Here is a 20229-nt window from a genome sequence, read left to right as displayed (position 1 = left end):
ACCACTCTAGTGCCTTAGCAAAACAGTACATTTTATTGATTGGTTCTATTAATCAAACAATCAACTGGCTGTTATAACTTCTAAGTTTAAGTAGTAATATCCTCAATATGGGTAAAAACCCAATATTCCCACTATTACATCTTTAAAGAACTAACTGGCAATCCCCTGCTAAATTATTTTAAATCTGGCTTCACACCAAGCTATGTGTTGCTCACATAAGAGGACTGGGACCACATTTTTAGTTTGGAATGGTAAATATGAAGTCAGCTAAAACCTCTGCAAATATTTATTAAGTTCCTTATCTATGATTTCAGTTCGGTTATGCAGTTCACATCTAAGAAATCGTTTCAGATTCTCATTTTTGGGTTACTATGTAATCATCAGAGTTGGGAAAGTCAATTTACTTTCTTAATGACATTTTCAGAAAAAAATCTTGCAAACAAATATAAAGTCTATACTGTGACAAACAACAGAACACTGGTAGTGAAGCAATTCATGCTAAATAACAGACTCATCAAGTTTGATTAACATATACTCTAAATAATTCAAAACTTTAACTTTCATCCCTAGCAGGTCTGTTGATAGTAGCACTGCTGAGACATTCTTCAAAAATCACACTCCTTAGGTTTCCTCTGGCTAAATCTGTACTTCAGGTATTTCAAGATGAAATCTTTCATTGTAAATACATCCCGGTATCCAAGGGCTTCATAAACAAACAAAAGACAGAAAAAACAAGATTACTTCTCCTCCACCACCACTCTCCAGCAATGCTCTGAGCTGACAGTACTGGCAGCACTACAGAGAGCTCACCAACACAAGCCATGATCTGCTCTGAAAGGTAACCCTGAAATCCAAGCTTCACCTGAGAACACAGTGATATGAAAAACCCCTGCTGTCTTTGATTTATAGAGATGCAGTTGTAGTGAAGAAAAAGAATTACAGGGTAAACAATAATACAACTGCTAGCCCAGCTGACTGAGGAGAAATTCTTAAAAAGCAGAAGGAACAAACCAAGAGAGAAACCACAACGGTAAGAATTCTAAGTTCAGGATTAATATTGGTCACAGTGCCAAAGGGACAGCTGAAAGCAGCAAGCAAAGGGTCATCCTTCAAAACAATAACAAACTACAAAAAGTCCACCTCGGTACAGATCTAATATGAGTTTTGACTCATCATCTGCTATTACTTTACTAACTCCACTTTTCATATTATCCATGTCACTCTCAGAGGTAAAAAAAACCCCATACACTCAGATACTCTGTCTTAAAAGCAACAAACTTTTAACTGTTTCAAAAGACAGCAGCACAGAAGGTCAGTAAACAGGAAACTATGGACAATTAACAAGTATAAGCACAACGACATCAAAACTGGAATTTGAATCGGAAGATGAAGTATAAAGTACGTAAGTTTCTAACTGCTTCTAGCAACTGCTGTGATTCCCTGGGAAGTAAAATATTCCTGCTTTGTTTCTAAGAGTCAAGAAAATTCTTAATCCTTGAAAATCCCTCTTCTCTAGACAGTATCTACAGCAATCTGTAAGGCAGCTACGAATACTTCAACCTCTCACTTCCTCTTATTAAAAATAAGTCTTAACCATTTCCTTTAACCGCAAAACCACATATTGTGTGGTTATCTCTAGTAACTTGAGTTTCAATATTATACTCAATGGAGGAATCTATGAGAGAATCTCAAACAGCAGTTTTGGAATTGACTGCTTTCAGAAAGGAAAAAAAAAAAAAAGAAATAAAGAAAAATAAAGTGCTCCGAGCATCCAGCTATGCTGCAGCTGGGCTGAAGAGAGAGCCACAATAAAATACAGTAGTCAGTCCGGAGACTTCTGGGCTCATCAGAGCTAACCAGTTCCCCCTGTCAAGCAGTACTGACTGCAGCTGAAGAAAACAACTATTTAAATCATAAATCACTACATGAATACACAGTGTTCTGCCTGGGACACCTCAAGATTTGCAAAAATACATGTCACACAACAGTCAAGACACTTGGTCACACCTCCTCTCTCTCTGTATGCAAGACCTATGCAATTTTGGACTCAGTTCTTGGAACTTGCAGGAAAAAATGGTGTCACCTCCAGTGCTGCTGCTCCCCTGTGGAGAGCCTGTCCACCTGCATCACTTCACTGACATGAGTAACAGCAGAAGCTACCACCATATGGGCCAACATGCTCAGGACTGTGCCATCCTAACGTGCCAAGCAGAAATGTGTCTGTAGGCACTGGACCGCTTAATAGGAGTAAGTGTCCCTGGGAATGAAAACAGAGCCTGGACTCACAATGGCTTAGGCACTGTAAGCTGTATATGCTGATATAATAGCTGTATATGAAGAGGAGTTTTCATTTTTCCTGCCCTGTTTCCTGCCCCCCGAAGCAGGGCTGTACTCAGGCAAAATTCCCCTTGCTTGGTTTTCACCTGGTATATTCCTCACAAAGTTTAACAAGCGCACACACAAACGGCTTCCCATTTTGATGGTTTTCCCCGCAAATAGGGAATTTCTGTTGTTAAAAGTGTAACTATATTGTTACCATTACTAAGCTGAAATGATTTTCCAACGTACAAAACTGCAGACTAAAAGGAACCTTTTGGAGAGTCAGGAACTTGCAATAATTTAGTCAGAATGCTTTATTTATGTCAGTGAAGATTTGCAGAAAACATTCAAGCGCACATCAAACACTGACACGGCTTTGGATGACTTCTGAATACTTCAATCACTTGGGTTGGGTTTTTTTGCTGGAAAAATACCTTACTTAAAATCAACAATGCACGTGGTAGCCCTTACTAATTCTGGAGTACAGGTCTCCCACATCAACAAAACTCTTGGACAAAACACATCCTTGAGCTCAGATCGCTCAGGCAGGGTCATTCCTGACAGAAACCTGGGTCCATAAGTCAGAGCGACCAAATAAGCACCTAAAACACTCAAACTCCCTCTGCCATTGCAGTTGAACCCAGCATGGAAACAGGGCTGAGATTTTAATCGGGAAAGGTGCATGTGCTCGCTGCTTTAAGGTAATAGCTAACATTTTCTTTGAAACACGAAAAACCTCACAGAAATATCTGTACAAAAGGCAAAGCAATAAAATCTAACTAGTATTCATTACTGGAAGGGGGTTAAGCGGCCGTACACTTTCAGATAATGTATCACACGTTAGGAAAATGAAGCTGGGAAGGATACATGAAGCACCTGGCACAGGGGGTGGCCATGAACTACGTTCTTCCCTACAGGAAAGCACAACGATTACGTCCAGAGGAGAAATTCACCGAGCGCGGAGGCGTGACCGACCCATCCTTGTCTCAGCACCGAGACCTGCAGCTTCCTGCACGGCCGAGCCACCTCACCGAGGCCAACACCGACCCGCTCCCTCCGGGAGCAGCCCCAGCACCCACGGCCGCTCCAAACACCCGCTCCATCTCACGCCGGGAGCTGCTAAGCAACCGCGCGCCTCGAACTTATCGAAATTAAACTTACTAATTTTACCCCAACCCCCTTTTTTTTCCCTTCGGTAGCGACAGGTTTCGGCGTGGGAAAAGCCCGGGCGGCGCTGCCCACTCGCGGCTCCCGTGAGTCACGCACGGCAGCGGGGCGGGAGCGGCTCCGGGGCCGCGCCGGGACCAGGCCCCGCTCCCGCCGCCGCCGCGAGCACCGGCCCGGCCTCCTCCATCCCTCCTCCCACCCCTCCCGGGAGCGATGCGGCGGCCGCAGGGCAGCCCCGGCCCCCCTCCCCGGCCGGGCGGCGGCTCCCGCCCAGCCTCCCGGGCCCCGCCGCTAGGCCGCGGCGCGGCCGAGCCCTGCGCAGCGCCGGCCCGGGCGGCGGCGGGCATCGCGCCGGGGCGGCTCCCCGTCCCCCCCGCTCCCCGCACCTTCTTGATGTTGTAGAGCCGGGTGAGCATGCCGACGCCGCGGTCGTTCAGGATGGTGAGCTTCTCCGCCAGCTTCTGCTGGCTCGGCTGCAGCACGGCCCGCGACATCGTGGCGCTCCGCGGCCGCCCCCCGGCGCTCGCAGCCCCGCAGCCGCCGGCCTGGGCCCGGCGCTGCCTCCCGTCCCCTCCCTCCCTTCCTTCCCCTTCCCTCCCCTCCCGCCCGGCCGGCTCTGGAGCCTCCGCGGGGCGTGGGCTCGGTCACGTGGGGCGGCCTCGCGCGCCCCCTGCGGGCGGGCGGTGGCGGCGGCGGCGCTGGGCTCCCGCTGTGCGGCGGCTCTGAGGGGGCCGCGGGTCCGGCCTCGGGGGTGCTGCACGACCGCGGAGAACGCGCGTTCTTCTTCAAGGTCTATAGCGAATAAAGCTGTGGGGGTCCCGTCCCAGGAGGCCACTGAATCATAGGATCATAGTATCATAGCATGGTTTGCGTTGGAAGGGACCTTAAAGATCATGTACTTCCACACCCCTGCCGTGGGCAGGGACACCTTTCACTAGCCCAGGTTGCTCCGAGCCCCGTCCAGCCTGGCCTTGAACACTTCCAGGGATGGGGCAGCCACAGCTTCCCCGGGCAACCTGTGCCAGGGCCTCACCACCCTCGCAGTAAAGAATTTTTTTCTAGTATCTAATCTAAACCTAAATTCTTTCAATTTGAACCCATTCCCCCTTGTCCTGTCACAACATGCTCTTGTAAATAGTCTCGCCCCACCTTTTCTGTAAGTTCCCTTCAGGTGCTGGAAGGGTGTTCAAGGCCAGGTTGGATGGAGCTCTGAGCAACTTGGTCTAGTGGAAGTTGTCCCTGCCCATGGCAGGGGGTTGGAATAAGATGATCTTTAAGTTTGCTTCCAACCCAAACCTTACTGTGATTCTACAGAAGCCCCATTTTGTACTTAATGAACTCCATTTTTTTACTTAATGAACTCCATTTTTTTACTTAATGAACTCCATTTTTTACTTAGCGAACTCCACTTTTTCACTTAATCAATGCCATTTTTTTACTTCAACAGCGTGTAAGTCCTACGCTTTAGCCACAATAACCCCCTGCAGTGCTACAGGTCTTGGGCAGAGCGGCTGAAAAGCTGCCCAGTGGAAGAAGATCTGGGAGCGCTGGTCACAGCGACGGAACATGAGCCAGAGTGTGCCCAGGCAGCCAAGAAGGCCAATGGCATCCTGGCCTGGATCAGGAACAGTGTGGCCAGCAGGACCAGGGAAGTGATTCTGACCCTGTACTTGGCACTGGTGAGGCTGCACCTCGAAGTGCTTTGTTCTGTTTAGGGTCTCTCACTTTAAAAAGGACACTGAGGTGCTGGAGTGTGTCCAGCGAAGGGCAATGGAGTTGGGGAAGTGTCTGGAGCACATGTCCTATGAGGGGCAGCAGAGAGAGCTGGGTTTATGAAGTCTCAAGAAGAAGGAGGTTGGGGGGACCTCATCACTCTCTACAGCTCCCTGAAAGGAGGTTGTGGTGAGGTGGGGGCTGGTCTCTTCTGCTGTGCCTACAGCGAGAAGACCAGAGGAAATGGCCTAAAGCTGAGACAGGGGAGATTCAGATTAGATATTAGAAAAAATTTCTCACTGTTAGGGAGGTCAGGCACTGGAATAAGTTGCCCAGGCAGGTAGTGGAGTCACCATTCCTGGAAGTGTTTAAGGAACGTCTGGATCTGGCACTGGGTGATATGGTTAGTGGTTTAAGGGTTACAGTGGTGGTGCTGGGTTGACAGTTGGACTGAATCATCTTAAAGTTGTCTTCTAATCTTGATAATTCTATGACATTCAGCAACTGCCTGCCACTCACGAGACTCTCGCCATTCCCCTGGGCTGTCGCTCTAGAGCAATGTATGGCAAATTCAGAGAAATACCATTTCGCCAATTAGATGAGTCACATTACTGCTATTTTTTTTTTTCCTCTGGAAGCCACAGGAATTAAAATTCAAAATATATTTTGAAGAAATGGTGAGCTCCCCATGACGTGAATGTCAATAAGAGGCTGCCAGGAGAGCCATCCCTTACTGCAACCTGTTAGTGAGGCGGTTGCAGCACTGAGCAGCGAGCACAACCAGCTGGGATGCAGGGCTCCCCAGTCCAGGGAATGAGAGACAGGCTTAAGAATTAACCTTCTAATCTCATTTTTTTTTATAATAGAACCACCATCTGTGCCTTTTTTTTGCATATTAATACTTCTATTTAATTTTCGGTTTGCATGTCTGCATCAGAAATCAGAATCAGACTGTTTCCGTCTTTCAGATATTTTTAACTAGTAGATTTTAGAAAGCAGAAAAATGAATGTGAGAAGCCTAAATGAAATTAAATTGTTACTGACCTCCCTCTTCGCTTTAGCACTTACAAGTTATTTTATGATTCAGAATGAAACCAGGAAGCAAGAACTTAGAGTTCTAATCTCAAGTCTGCTATTGACTCATTCTTTGGCCTTTATCAGATGATTTTCTGCCTCAGCTTTGTGTCCAAGAGTCAGGAATACCTAGCAACAACACTGTAATGATTAATTAGGTTAGACCTGACCTTTCACTACTGGAGTCTATGGAAAACATCAGAAACATTCAAATTGGCATTTACATTTATAAAGCATAAAATGCTACGTGATTTCAAATTATTTAATGAGTAATATCTACAATAGTATTTTATACAAAACATCTTCCCCCTATTATAAATTATTTTTAAAATGTAAAATATAATATTTCTGATTGAAATAAAGATGTTTCTCGTGTACTTGTACTGCAAAATAGAATCATGGAATGGTTTGGGTTGGAAAGGGACCTTAAAGATCATCTTGTTCCAACCCCCTGCTGTGGGCAATGACACCCTCCAGTAGACCAGGCTGCTCAGAGCCCCATCCAATCTGCCAGGGATGGGGTACCCACAGCTTCTCTGGGCAACCTGTTCCAGTGCCTCATTACTCTCACAGTAAAGAATTTCTTCCTAAGATCTAACCTAAATTTACCCTCCTTCAGCTTAAAGCCATTTAAGAACAAATACTATTGCTGAAAGCAATTATTTTGTTCCTCACCTACAGCTAACAAAACAGCAGCTGATTTTTAATTCCGTATTGAATTATTTTCCAGTCCTATTGAATGTTCTGGAAGTTTCAAACAGTAACAGTGAAAGAATACGTAATTTATATATAGCCAAGCAAGTTGAATGATTTAACACTGTGACAATTTGTTGGGAGTTTTTGTGCATCATGATGAAACATCTATGATCTAACGTCCTAATCTCTCTTTCTCTGAAAGTAGTAGAAAAACTACAGATTGCACTGAGTCAAAGCCGATTGGTTTGGTAAGGCTTGTGCTTATGGAGTTCACTGGAGAACTCTCAAGCTCTCTGTAACTACTGATGCAGCTTTCACCATAAAAGCTCTCCAACACTGCACAGAAAACGGGCTGAGTGAGGCACAGAAGGGAAAAATGACTGACTCTCCCCTTTAAAAACAGCATCCTGTTTTTAAACTCCCACACTATCCATCAACCTGTTCACAAGATCCTATTATAAGGAGCACCTCTGGTTGCTATAATTTTTTTTAATGCTAATAGTGCCGGGTTTGCTGCATTTCTTGAAAACATACTGAATATTGGAATAGGGAAAGGATCAATATCAGTAAATAAGAATTTCTGACACAAGGAATTTTTACTGCCACGCAGCCATACAAACCCAATACTAAACAGATTATCTGAATTATCACTGCAGTGTGGCTACACACAGTTTTCTAACAATATTCTTGGTCAGAGTGAATGTGTGTACTTAAGCACTCAGTGGTTTTGTCATCACTTTTAGTAGCAGCAAGGTAAAGCCCATGCTGTCATGCTAGTTTTGCTGCAACTTTATGTAGAAACTTCAGGAACACATGTAGATTTTCTGGCAGGAAGATTTATTGCATATTAGATTATATAAATTTGTGCACTGTACCATCTGGGTTCATCAGTCTGGCAGCAAGCATAACAATAAAGTGGAAATACAAGCTTTGTCAGTAACAGCATAGCTCTTACAGGTGTGGCAAAATTAAAAGAAGGGCAGAGTAAGGCTAACAGTTATTTTTAAAACACACAACTAGTATTTGATTGATGATTTATTAATTGTTAACATTTAAACAGCTTTCTATATTTATTCCAAAAGTATGAGTTTAGGGCAAGTTTCAAATAGCACTTCAGATTTAGCTCAAACTCAGCTCTGCTCCTTTTAAAGTCAATTTTCTGTTCAGTTCAGGGTTTAATTGTGCTATTCACTATGTGGCTTTCAGAAAGTAATAAAAATCACAGTGTCATAGAATGGCCTAGGTTGAGAGGGACCTTAAAGATCATCTCAATCCAGCCCTCTTGCCATGCAGGGGAACACCTTCCACTAGACCAGGTTGCTCAGGGCTCCATGCAGCTGGGCCTTGAACACTTCCAGGGATGGGGCATCCACAACTTTTCCGGGCAACCTGTTACTTGTTCCAGTGCCTCACCACCCTCAAAGAATTTTTTCCATATATTTAACCTAAATTTCCCCTCTTTCAGTTTGAACCCATAACCTCTTGTCCTATCACTACAGTTCCTGATGAAAAGTCCCTCTCTGGCTTCCTTCAGATACTGGAAGGCTGCTATGAGGTCTCCATGCAGCCTTCTCTTCTGCAGGCTGCACGGTAAACAGGGATGTAGACTTTTCTAGCACTGCTATTTTAAAACCTGTAATGGGCAATTTACTGCTGCAGAATAGGCTGTGTTGCCACCTAAGTCGGCTGCACTTATACTTTACATCTCTGTAGAAGTGTTTACAAATACATATTTTTTTTTTCCTTTCCTGTCAGTTCTTCCTTGGTTTAACTTCTGGCTTGGGAGCTATTCAAGACTCCATGGCCAGGATTTTCAGTGCAATGACAGACATCAGCTGCACTCTCCATGAGCCATCTAACACAGCGCACTGCACGACCTCTGCCCCTTTGTCCGATGCAAGTAAAGAACCAGTTTGTACAGACTCGTTTTGTTCAATATTTCCTTTTCGGGTAGAAATAGTTCAAAACAGGAAGACAAACTGCTATTTGAACAGATCAGAATTTTTAAATGGTCCTCATAATCCCACATATTTGGTCATGGCACGGTATTTATTTGTTAATAATCCATAAGTATTTATTACATTGTTGAACTTGTATGGAAAGACATACAAGCTGAAAAATTTACTACATAAAGGCTATAATGCTGTTGAGAGACCCTAAAAACATAATAAATAGCATTGAACAAACACAGTTGCCTTTGTCAGACAGACTTTTAATCTTAACTTACGCTTAGAGGTCAAAAGACCTATCATTCTCACTAAACCAAGCTGACAGATTCATTACATTTCAATCTATTATTTTCTTCCAAAATTCAAACCCTTTTCATTATTTAATCCGTCATAAAGCCAACATGTGTGCAAGTTCCCATGTTCTCCTTTTACCTCTCATTGAAGGTATCTGGGCATTATCTTAATCAGTTTTCCCACTAACATGCAAGCTCCTATGTGTGCCAATTCTCTGTTGAATTTTGTGCGTGTCTAGCTGAGGTTGTTTATGACATACAGCACCTGCTCAGAGATACCAAGCCTTTGAACATAAAAGAACATGAACGTAGGAGAGGGAGGACACGAAAGAGGTGTGCAAAACCAGTTTGAGACAGATGATGAATCCCATGGCAGCCATTCTCTCATGAAGTGCAGACACTTGCCAGTTTGAGAAAACATGAGCACTCCTGCTCATACTGGAGGGACAAGTATGATGAGCCTGCTCCAGGATTTCCAGCCTGACATTATGGGAATGAGGCTTAATCACGTGAGAAGCTGGTTCTTATCAGCATTTGAGAGCAGCTTTCTTGATGTGTCCCAGATCCATGACTAACCAGTGATGTTTAACTGGCAAATCAAACATCAGCCTGCTGGCTATGGAAGTCTGGAAGCAAGAAGGAATTTGTTTCCACGTGAGTTATCAGCATGGCTAAACAGAATGAGCTTAGAGAGCACTGGTGGGCTAAGATTTGGCTTGTTCCAGCCTGAGGCAATGCTTACTTTTAGAGGAAGAATCAAGAGGGTAAGTTAGATCCAATTGCTTAGTTTCAGGGTTAGGATTACAGTTAACTCCTGCAGAAACCACTGAACAAATGGATTAGAGTTTTCTCACTGGCTCTGAAACAAAGTTTAGGAGGGCTGTCAGAATGGGTCACCCAGCTAAATCAAGTTCTTAAATTAATACAAGTATAGACCTTAACTTAGGTTTCTATGCAGGGGTTACAACACCAGCTTTAAAAAACCTGGTAAATACTGAAATCAGAAAGGGCACTGGACTAGGAGTCCACCTAGATTAGAAAGGGCATTTTATTTGCAGTTTCCTTACAGGCTGAAGAGTCAAAAAGAAGCAGCAGTGATCTCCAAGATGTCTGTGAGGCCAGTAAGTAGAGACAGAATGCTTAATCACCTTCAAATCTTTATCACAGGATGAGTTAGCCTATGCTAACTGCCCACTGTCCAGAATAAACCACGAGTAATCCGTTTGCAAAGAACAACCTCTGATCTTTTTGAAACTGGGGTGTGGTCAGATGGTTGTACACTGGTGCTGGCATAAAGATGCCAGCTAGGCAAATGAGCCCCATCCCAGTGGTCCTGCACACAATAAAACTGAGGGGCTTCTGCTGGGCCCACATTTTTCAATATCTTCATCTACCTACAGAGCCTTTTTTGGCAGGCACAGACAAGCTCATGTGCTCTGACCTACTTTCTTTAGCCTCTGTCACACTTCTGTCCTAGATAAATGGGGTAGCACCAGTGGCTACAGTTATAAATGTGCAAAAATAACCTATTAGAGGTTGCTTTGTCTCCTCCTTGCTTCTCCCTTTCTCTCATGAGAACCCAGTGAAAGAGCATGTACCTCTTTAAATACAACAGCTTTTACCATCCAGCCACCAAAGGCTAGGAAAGAAAACCTCTGCCTTAAACTTACACTACATCTAAGGGAGGAAAATTTCACTCAAGGAACACCCAAAGAATGAAAAATTTCCCCCCACTCTTTCTAGGACTCACATTTACCAGTCAGTCGAGTTCTTGAACAATGATCGTAGTAAAAATCCAGATAAAATGTTCCCTTTCAAAGTTAGGGGTTTACATATGACAGAACAGTGCAATCGTCGATTTTTGTGGATGAAATGTGTGTCGAAAGGAGAGCTAGTGCAGAAGGGTGATGTGAGCACTACCCAAATTGCCACATCTATGATCAAACTGAGGAAAAAAGTTGAAAAAAATGCTACAGTTATCTTCTACGTTTCCATCTGAAATGTACAGATGTTCCATTTACAAAGAAATCTGAATTCTTTGAAGGTATAAAAAACCCCAGCTGTTTCACACAGCCCAGAAATACACAACTTAAACCAGAAATGGAATGTGATACAACAAAAGTCTCTCCCAATGTGCAGTGTGAAACCCTGTGTGTGGAGAAGGGTAGAGGGACAGGATAAGACAGTGAACACTGAGGAGTGCTCACACTTCGAATTGTTGTAGGTAAGAATTAAAGTTCAGTGGTTGGTAAGATTGCTACAATAAAAATTATGTGCAGTCTTCACTTCAAACTTTCATCACTCTATAAAAATCGATGGGCTGACTCTGCATCTTAACTTTAGCTGTTGAAATAAGATGCAGAAAAATTTGCTTATGGAAAAACCAGCTCCAGTAATTTTAATATGGAGACCATGGGTACCTCTGAAGTACTAATTTTCTAGTGACCTGCTCTCTAGGAAAACATTCTCTGACTTCCTTCACTGAAGTAGAGGACTAGATATCAAAGAATTTGCTTGTATAGATGAGTTGAACAACTAATTTTTTGTGTATTTTAAATTTTTTTTTCAATTTAAGGAATACTTTTAATAGTCATAAAGCAGAACGTGAAATAACACAAACACAATTTGAAGGATGTTTAAAAGGTGGTACAATCACTAATTAGGAGAATCTATACCAATTATTACTAGTGGATCTCCTGATAGATTAGTTCTACTGCATCTAGAGCTTTCCACATGCGTTTCTTTGGTGATAAACTTTTCAGGTTTTTTGTTGCTGTAGTGCTTCTAGGTTTTTGATTTTTATTTTTTTTTAAAGGTTATTAATATCCTAAATACCTTTTAACACGATTGAAAAAAGTTTGGCTTCTAGGTATAACTCTATAAATATATTTCCCAAGGTTGTGCTTTGGTTTTGTTTACCCTGCAATATTTTTTGATGTTGATAATGAAACTGTTAATGATCTAGCATGTGTTACTCACAAAAAATAAACACATCTAATCCAGAAAAATCTTTTCCCTTCATAGTGTTCATGTCAAAAATAGTCCCTTGTTCATCTTGCTGAATTAAATTCCACTAACACTCCATTAGCAAAGGAGCATCAGAGATTTCATCTGCTTCAATTAAAACTAAACAACTCATTGTTTAGAGTTGGACAGAAAACAGCTATTCCGTCTTATGAAAAATTGTGAAGTTTTAAAATTAAGGTGAAGCCAAGAACACTCAGTGCTGCTCACAAAGAGTCATTGACTGGTATTCCAAATACTAAAAAGCCCTTTTGGTAGGATGTTTGTCCTGTCGATCAAACCTGAATGGAAATCTTTCACATTCAAGGACTGTTACTCAGTCAGCTTTTGGTGATTTTGAAAGTGTGGTTAAAAAATGTGAAGGGAAAAGAAAGAAAAGGAAATACTGGTCATGACTTGTTTTCATAAGATAGTCCCAAAGAAATCTTCCTAATTAAGATGTTATCAAAATAGTAAATTAATTACAAAATTGTAAATGAATTACCTCAAATACATTCATATTGATATGCAAATCTATTTTCCTACCATTAGTTTGAGTCTAAATGATTTATATGTTTTTCTAAAGCAAATCAGAAAAGATGGCTTCATCATCTTGAACTTTGTTTATGGTCTACAAGTAAGAATGAAATCTGTATAAAAACAAGCAAATAATGAATCAATTATTTTAATAAGCAACCAGAATGGAAGCTTTTGGCTACTTTAAAAGTAATTAAGTAAGGTAAAGTAAGGAGCTACTTCTGAGTTGAAGCAAAATGATTCTGTACTTTCTTTACTGAAATACTCAAAGAGAAGACATAGTTAAAAAGACCCTGACCTTTCAGTCCTCTGGTTATTGAAGGAAAAAAAGAAAAGTATTAAACACTAAGGGACAGTTTAGGTCAATCTGGGTCATTCTTTGATTCTACAGTATACCAAAAAATTATTAGTTTTTTTCTGAGTGTGCCTTTATGTGTACATTCTAGGATGTCACCTCTTGTTCCAGAAGTGTCTTTCCCTTAAGTTAACAGCTTTCTTCTTGTTTTTAAGCCCGGGTTTTCAGATACCATCACCTATCCCCCAAATATCGATAGATGCATCTATCTCAGTCCTCGCAGCAAGAATAAATCCCCCCCATTGCTGACATTACAACATTACAAACTTGGTTACTATGGTGGCTTTTACCCCATCAACAGTATTGACTAGTAAGGTGTAGCCTCTGGAGTCAGGGATTTATGGAAATAAAATATGAGGTGATTTTATGGAATTTTTAAAGTTTATAATGCTAGGCTTATTAATTTTTATTTTTTATTTCCAGAAGGAAAACAAAAACATAAGAACTTGGGCAGATCAAAAGCCCACCCAGTTCAGTGCCCTGTCTCTATCCCATGACCAAAGAACAGAGCACTAAGGAAGAGCATGAGCACAAACACATACCACTGCTCCTGAAGAGTGTGCTCCCAAACTCCAGCAGGTTGTGGCTCAGGGACTTTGTGAGCTAGAGAACCTGGCTTGCATTTTATACCTGTTGATCTACTTCTCTTTTATGAATGTGACCATCACCTTCTGAACCCACGCAAACTTCTAGGATACTGCAGCAATGGCTCACTTATAACTGTGTCTTGGATATAGGAATTGGAAGAAATAACAGCTCCTGTCTGAATATATTGAGAGGGAAAGGAAAATTAGATCTCTTCTTGTTAATGGGACTGAAGTTATTAGGAAGCTCTGAGCTGGCTGGATCAAGTCATAGACATAGAATAAAATACGGCTCAGATAGCTTAATTTTCCTTCCCTGCCTACAGGGAACTGCTTCCCACACACAAGCACCAAGCCCAGTGCAATATTATCTATATGCCAGGCAAGAGAACAGCATGCAGAGCAACAGTATTCTCCTGCGGTTTGTCTTTTTCAGAGTGTGAGATGCTGTGTTTTGCATGTTCCACTTCACCTTAACCCAGCTTATAGAAGGCACCTCCTCATGGTAAACAGTAAGAGTGGGTACTACTTACGTGTCTGACTACACTAATCTACAAAATAATTCTCCTACTGCATTTGTTTTATGATCCTGACTAGAAGCTATTATGGTCTCCTTCTTGAACCCTGTGAAACTAGAAAAACTTGCTATGCTTCCTGGTACAAATTGTAACATTAATATTTTATTATGCCTGGGAAAGCTACACATTAGCAGAAGCTACACATAAGATGATGCTACAAGAACTCTGAAATAAACTTTGATTTTTACCTTCTTCATTTTTAACTTTCCAGGCTGTAGGCTTGGCCTTTACAGCAAGAGAAACTTTTGTGGACTTTTGTTCTGAAGTAGCTCTTCTATCTTTGAACAACCACTTAAACAAACCTTTAGAGAAACAGGAAGGTTGGGAGACAGATTAATTGCGTTTTTGCAGAATTAGGCTGCTAGAAGCTGAGGTACAGAATGGAAAGTGCTCTTTTGAGTATTCTCACAAAAAACAAGTCATGAGTAGTCCTAACAGTCAGCCACTGAAAAATTGTGATTTTACCTTTTACTTTACCTCTGCCCCCTAAAATGGAGAAAGAAAACCGTGTTTCAGGTTTCAAAGGACTTGAAAATGTTACAGAAACTCACTTACGTTAACATAATTTCTCTTTAAGAGCTCACATTTTCTCATTTCTTTTTGAAGGCCCTGACCCTTACATGTTCTTTTCAGGCTTAACTGCAAGGTTAACTTCTCTTAGGTTGGTTTTTCTGAAGTGAAGTTGTTCTTGAAATTAAATAACACACAAATGGTTGAGAACAATTGCCTCGGTGACTGATGCTCTGTGCTAAGGGCATAGTTAGCCATCACTCCTCTGCAGAGCAGCCAGCCTGCATGGAAGGTACTTCCTACATGTGCATTTTTGTTGAAATGGGTCAGTTCTTGTGGTCTCTTGATATTGCTCCTTTCCCTGATTAACTTTGCCTGTGTTGCTACTACTGAGCTGACATACCTGGTTCTACATCAAGCTTCATGAACACATGAACAATTTATATATGTGTGTGTGCATCTATGTCTATATCTATATCTATCTATATCTATATCTATCTTCACTCATGCATGGATGCACTGAAGCAAGTTTAGTGCTCCCAGAGAAGAGAAACCTGAGCACAAATGGGAGTGGAATTCAGATCCTCCTTATGTAAAGCAGGCATGAATACTGCCAGATCTTCCTCACACCAACAGGTCCCCAGGAACACTCTCTTTGGCTATTAAACAATTCAGCTTTGCATTGGACCCTATTCCTCAGTGCCCATAATTCAGCATAATCCCTGACACACTATAAAAATATACACCTTTAGATCAGCCTGTTCAATTGCATGGATTGCTCACAAAGTGTGGTGAGAGCAGAGACGAATGCCCTGAAAAGTGTTTGTAGGGTCATGCCTTTTGCTTATGGGCAAGGCTTTGCTTCTGGAGAAATTTCCCTGCAGCAATATGAGGAGATATGCCAGTGGAAACACCACTGGCTCAGGATAGCTTTATAGAAACCAACCAACAATGCTGCTTGAAATAAATAAATAAACCGAAGAGAAGGAGCCTACCCTTCAGGCCAGGGATGAAAGGTAGCATTTGCAGGTTCACAGAATTATTAATATTATTAGGTGCGGCCACTGGGCCTCTGTTCACAGTCTTTTGCAGTATGGACTGGGCTTTTCATCAGGGCAGTCTCCCAGGCTGCAGACTCAAAGAGTTGAAGAACCGGCTCTATTTCTGGGCTTGACCAAGATGTATCCCCTGCTCTCACCTGAAAACACTACCCCAAGCATCTTCCTTGATGTGTTTTCAGGTAAAACCGGTGACGAACGAGGCAGCATAGCTTTAATGGATGCTTTCATTTGTAAGTTAAAGGAGTATAGGAAGAGGGGATATGTAGGTGTGTGCTTAGGATATATCCTACCCTTGGAATCGGAAACTCTCTGCAGCAGCAAATGAGTACCACAGTCATGTGGAAACAAAGCACAAAACAATATAAAGACGACTCTCAACACCACTGCCCCACACAAGTAACTGCACTTTGTTTAGCCAGTAGGGTCTAGTGCTTACAACGTGTTACAAACTGGCAAAGCCAGCAATGCAGAACAAACTAGCACCTGGCAGCAAAGCTTGTCTCACTAACAACCAGGTCACAGGATGTGTAACTGCAGCACTATGTGCAGGGATGCCCTATGAACTTTCTATTACGATAGCTTTCTTTACATAGCCTTCAGCAGGGTCCTACTTCTCATAATATTCCAGTTTGGACCAACTACAGCAACACATTTAGAATGCCATATACTTAATTTGCTCCTGCCTTCACCCCTTCTTCCTGCCATCTTAGGAAAAAAACCCAAAACCTAAAATAATTGGAAAACTTACAGTTAGGCCTTTACATAGCTCACCGCAGCAATGTAGTGATTTCAGTACAGAAAACTGAGAATCACTGTGGACATTTCACTATATTTAGTTCCAGAAAAGGCTTTGCTACAAATTCTTTCTTCCTCATAAAACAGCATTTCAAGATTTTGTCTACACTTCCTTAGCTTTTTAAGGTCATATATTTCACTTCACAGTCAGGGTTCCACTTAAGACAGATTTTCCAGGCATGTTACTGAATACCAGGACAAAGGAGTTAATATCTGCATCCTCATTCAGGATATGGGACAAAAGCACACAGCTGGGCTGGAAGGGAGGACAAGTCAAGTTTCTGAGGCTCTAGTTTTCTCCCAGAATATTCTTTCCATGCCTACCAGATACAGGCAATAGATGAGAACAAATAAATGGTTATCTCTGAGGGAAACATGGCATGGAGCACAGATGTGTGCCACATGTCATCCCATGTACCATCTTGCCCTGTTGCTCAGTAATTCTGTGTATAAACATGTGCAGAGTGTTTGGATTTCGGAGAGATAAGAGTAGTACCGATTTTATGTTCAGTAAGGACCCCTGGTGTTTAAGGTAGTCATAACAAGGAGCAACATTCCCAGCAGAGAATGAACCCTTTACTTGAGAATCAGCTGCCTTTTTTGTGTCCACACCTATTGAAGATTCCTCCTCAGCAGTTAAGGAACAACATGCAGTTGTAGTATTAAGTTCAATTATAATTGTCTTACGGGTATGCCTTAGTCTTTTAAATGTTTACACAGCAAGCCCCATACTTGTGCAGGGCTGAAGTTGGTTACAAAGCACATTTCACAGCCTGGCCAGGCTGCTGGGGCTCGACTGCAAGAAAATTTTGCTCAGGCCTTGCCAATCTCTTGGCACATAAGGCTCTCTGCATTCTTGCAGGATACCCTAATGCTCTTGTCTTCCACAGGGGAAGCTGTTGCGAGCCAGTAAAGCTCGAAAAACAGCCGTGAAATACTATGTAACTGCTGGTTTAACCCACAGACCTAAAGCTCTCCATTGCTTTCTTCTGATCAACTTCATCAAAACTATTGATAAGGCTTTAACAAAAGATGAATTAATCAACTTCTAAATCAAATTGTTTTAAATTAACTGCTATGAACCACAGTCCACTTCCAGAGAGGCCCCACATCTACAATGTTGAATGTTACAAAACTTCCCACGTGTACTTAAAATATAAGTTTTGTTGCAAGAAGTGATTAGGAATCATGTTTTGTCCTGGAGTCTTCTGTTTGGCACCTTTGTCACCCCGACCTGGAAAGGTGCACAGTGTTTTAAAGATTTTCTAAAACATATAACCTTGTCATCAAAAAACCTCTCAATTTTTCAGAGAGAACAAGGCTCTTAAGTTTCTGCAAGCTTGATCACTTCAAGGGACCTCAGTTCAGGAAACCATCTGATGACAACCAAGTATAAAGTACATTAATTATGAGAACAAGACACAAAAATTGAATGGATATATATATGTGCATATATATAATTCAAGTGGCTTAATTTCACTTTAAAAGTCAAAACCGCTTTTAAAGAAACGTAGTTTAATAAACTACATTTAGAAAACAACTACTGGGCAATACTCCTTCCCTCCCTTAAATATCATTCTTTGACCCTTGGAGAAAGGCTTTAAAGCAGCAAAGAGCTTGTTAAGCAGCAACTTTATCAAGAGTTCAAATCAATAGCACAGGCAGAGACTGATTTCAAAAACTATTATAAAACTAAATTAAAAAGCAGTTGCATTGCCAACTGACAAGTTTAGAAAAGTTTCCTTAGCAATTGTTGAGATTACAAAGTAATGAACTGTGGAGAGAGTAGACAGAGCACAGGGTTCAGGGGAGGAAACCTGTGTGAATTTGCACTTGAAATTTGTTGGTTTTTAACAAATAGGGTCACATCTCAAGGACCTGCAGAAACCATTCTAGCCTTAGAAAAGGAAAAGCTTCCTGGATGTTTTTCATTACAGCAAGTGCCTAAGAAGCCCTCAGCAGTGCCAAAGTCCAAAACAACAGCAGCAGAGGGAGATTAAAAGAACTGCAGGGATGGTTTCTTGAGCACAGGGTGGGCTCCCCAAAGCCAGACCTTCATCCACAGCACTCAGAAGGTAGAAAAACAAGGATATGACAAAGCCTTAACTGGGGAACTGGTTACCAAGTGTTTACAGGGAAAGAACAGGATCTGGAAAACATGACCTGGAAGGTGAGAGAAGGAAATAGTGTGGCAGTGGAGGCATCTTGAAATTCCTCTCATGAAGAAACAGCTTTCCATGTCAGCTGGGGGGAGATTTAGAAGTAATGGGGGGAAATTGCAGCAAGAGGAGACTTCTTTACAGCACTAAAGTGCTGGGACAAATTCACTACAGAAACTGAGAAATCTCTACCAGCAGCTCCTTGCAAAGAGGTCAGGCATCCACCCATCACAGCAAAGCCAGTCCCAGGGAACTGGGCCAGGCAACTTCTCCAAGTCGATCCCAGCCGTATTTTCCAACACTTGCCCAAAATGTCATTGTGCATTAACACAGCAAAGGCTTTCCCTCAGTTTATCAGGCCTTGGGACACCTCAGATTGAGATGTAAACCCAGCTTGTAGCACTTTGCTGTGCTCAGACTCTCCCCCCTACCATTGAGCCCCCTGAGATGTAGCTATGCTGAGCAACCAACAACTTGTCCAAGCCATGGGGTTATTTCACAGCCTGTTTTAAGCAGCAGGAAGGAGGAAAAAAAAGGGAAGACAAAAAGGAGGCTGGCTTTGCTGCTCTCCTGGAAAATGCAGCCTGGCAGCCTCCACACAATAAGACATAAAGGGCACAGACAGCATCTTGCAAATGGGGGGCTCATGAGCCTCTCTGAAGGGCTGGTGGGGAGTAGCTCTTTTTGCATATCTCATCCCTGCTGTGCACTGTTTTCCTCCACACAGACAGCACAATCTCTGTGTTTTCAAATTCCTAAGAAATTGCCTAAAAGGCTGGGAAGAGAGCATTTCTGGCTGCCAAACCCAGCTTAGGTGAGCTGTCTTTAAAAGGGCTGGTCCAAGACCAGACCTGTGTATAAAAAATAAGACTCACAAATAAAATAGCTCCAAACCTTTCAAAGGCCAATATTCACTGAGCATGTTCAGCCTTTTCCTTAATATTGTTTGTTTTTTAAACAGGTAACAGCAGCACTGTATACTTCCCTGGTGATAGGCTGCTTTGCAGGAATATGTGTTGTCTCCTAAAATGTTTGCTTTACAGAAGAAAAAAGAATATTTGCACAATATTACACCTGTTATCTCATGACATTTGTATGATGAGCTCCAGGGGCAAAGTCAAAGCTCAGGTGCTCAAGATACCTCCCCAACAAAAACTATTGCATAGCAAATTATCACAGAATACATCCCACCTACCTCATAGACACGTGCCATGGGGAAGCAGGGGGAAGAGGCACATGCTTTGGGAATGATAAGAGCTCCTTGGATGATCCATGGTCCCACACAGTGCAGGGGGACAAGTCAGGGTGAGCCAGTACAGGCAGTGCCCTCACCACCATGGTCTCTCCAGAAGCATTTGAGGCTTCCCCACTCCATACTGTTCCTACGTATCTGACAGAGACTGGAGGGAAGGCTCCCTCTGCACAAAAGCATGGAT

The 20229-nt window shown here is 42.3% G+C and overlaps 1 protein-coding gene across 4 annotated transcripts in view; it reads right to left on the bottom strand.

The window, feature by feature from the left end:
- NCKAP1 (NCK associated protein 1) overlaps positions 1 to 4019 on the bottom strand; it is a 59255-nt gene extending 55236 nt beyond the window's left edge. For 2 of the 4 annotated variants that reach the window (XM_017829526.1, XM_017829529.1), the window contains exon 1: positions 3873 to 3980. In XM_017829526.1, the coding sequence (XP_017685015.1) occupies positions 3873 to 3980 (108 nt within the window). Of the gene's footprint in view, positions 1 to 3872 lie in introns of all 4 variants that reach the window. The other 2 variants (XM_017829527.1, XM_017829528.1) reach the window with 2 other exon arrangements.
- Between the last annotated feature and the right edge of the window lie 16210 nt (positions 4020 to 20229).

Source organism: Lepidothrix coronata, unplaced genomic scaffold (genome assembly GCF_001604755.1).
Source record: "Lepidothrix coronata isolate B3197 unplaced genomic scaffold, Lepidothrix_coronata-1.0 Scaffold165, whole genome shotgun sequence".
In the NCBI taxonomy this organism is placed as follows: Eukaryota; Metazoa; Chordata; class Aves; order Passeriformes; family Pipridae; genus Lepidothrix; species Lepidothrix coronata.
This window is presented reverse-complemented; position numbering and strand designations above follow the sequence as displayed.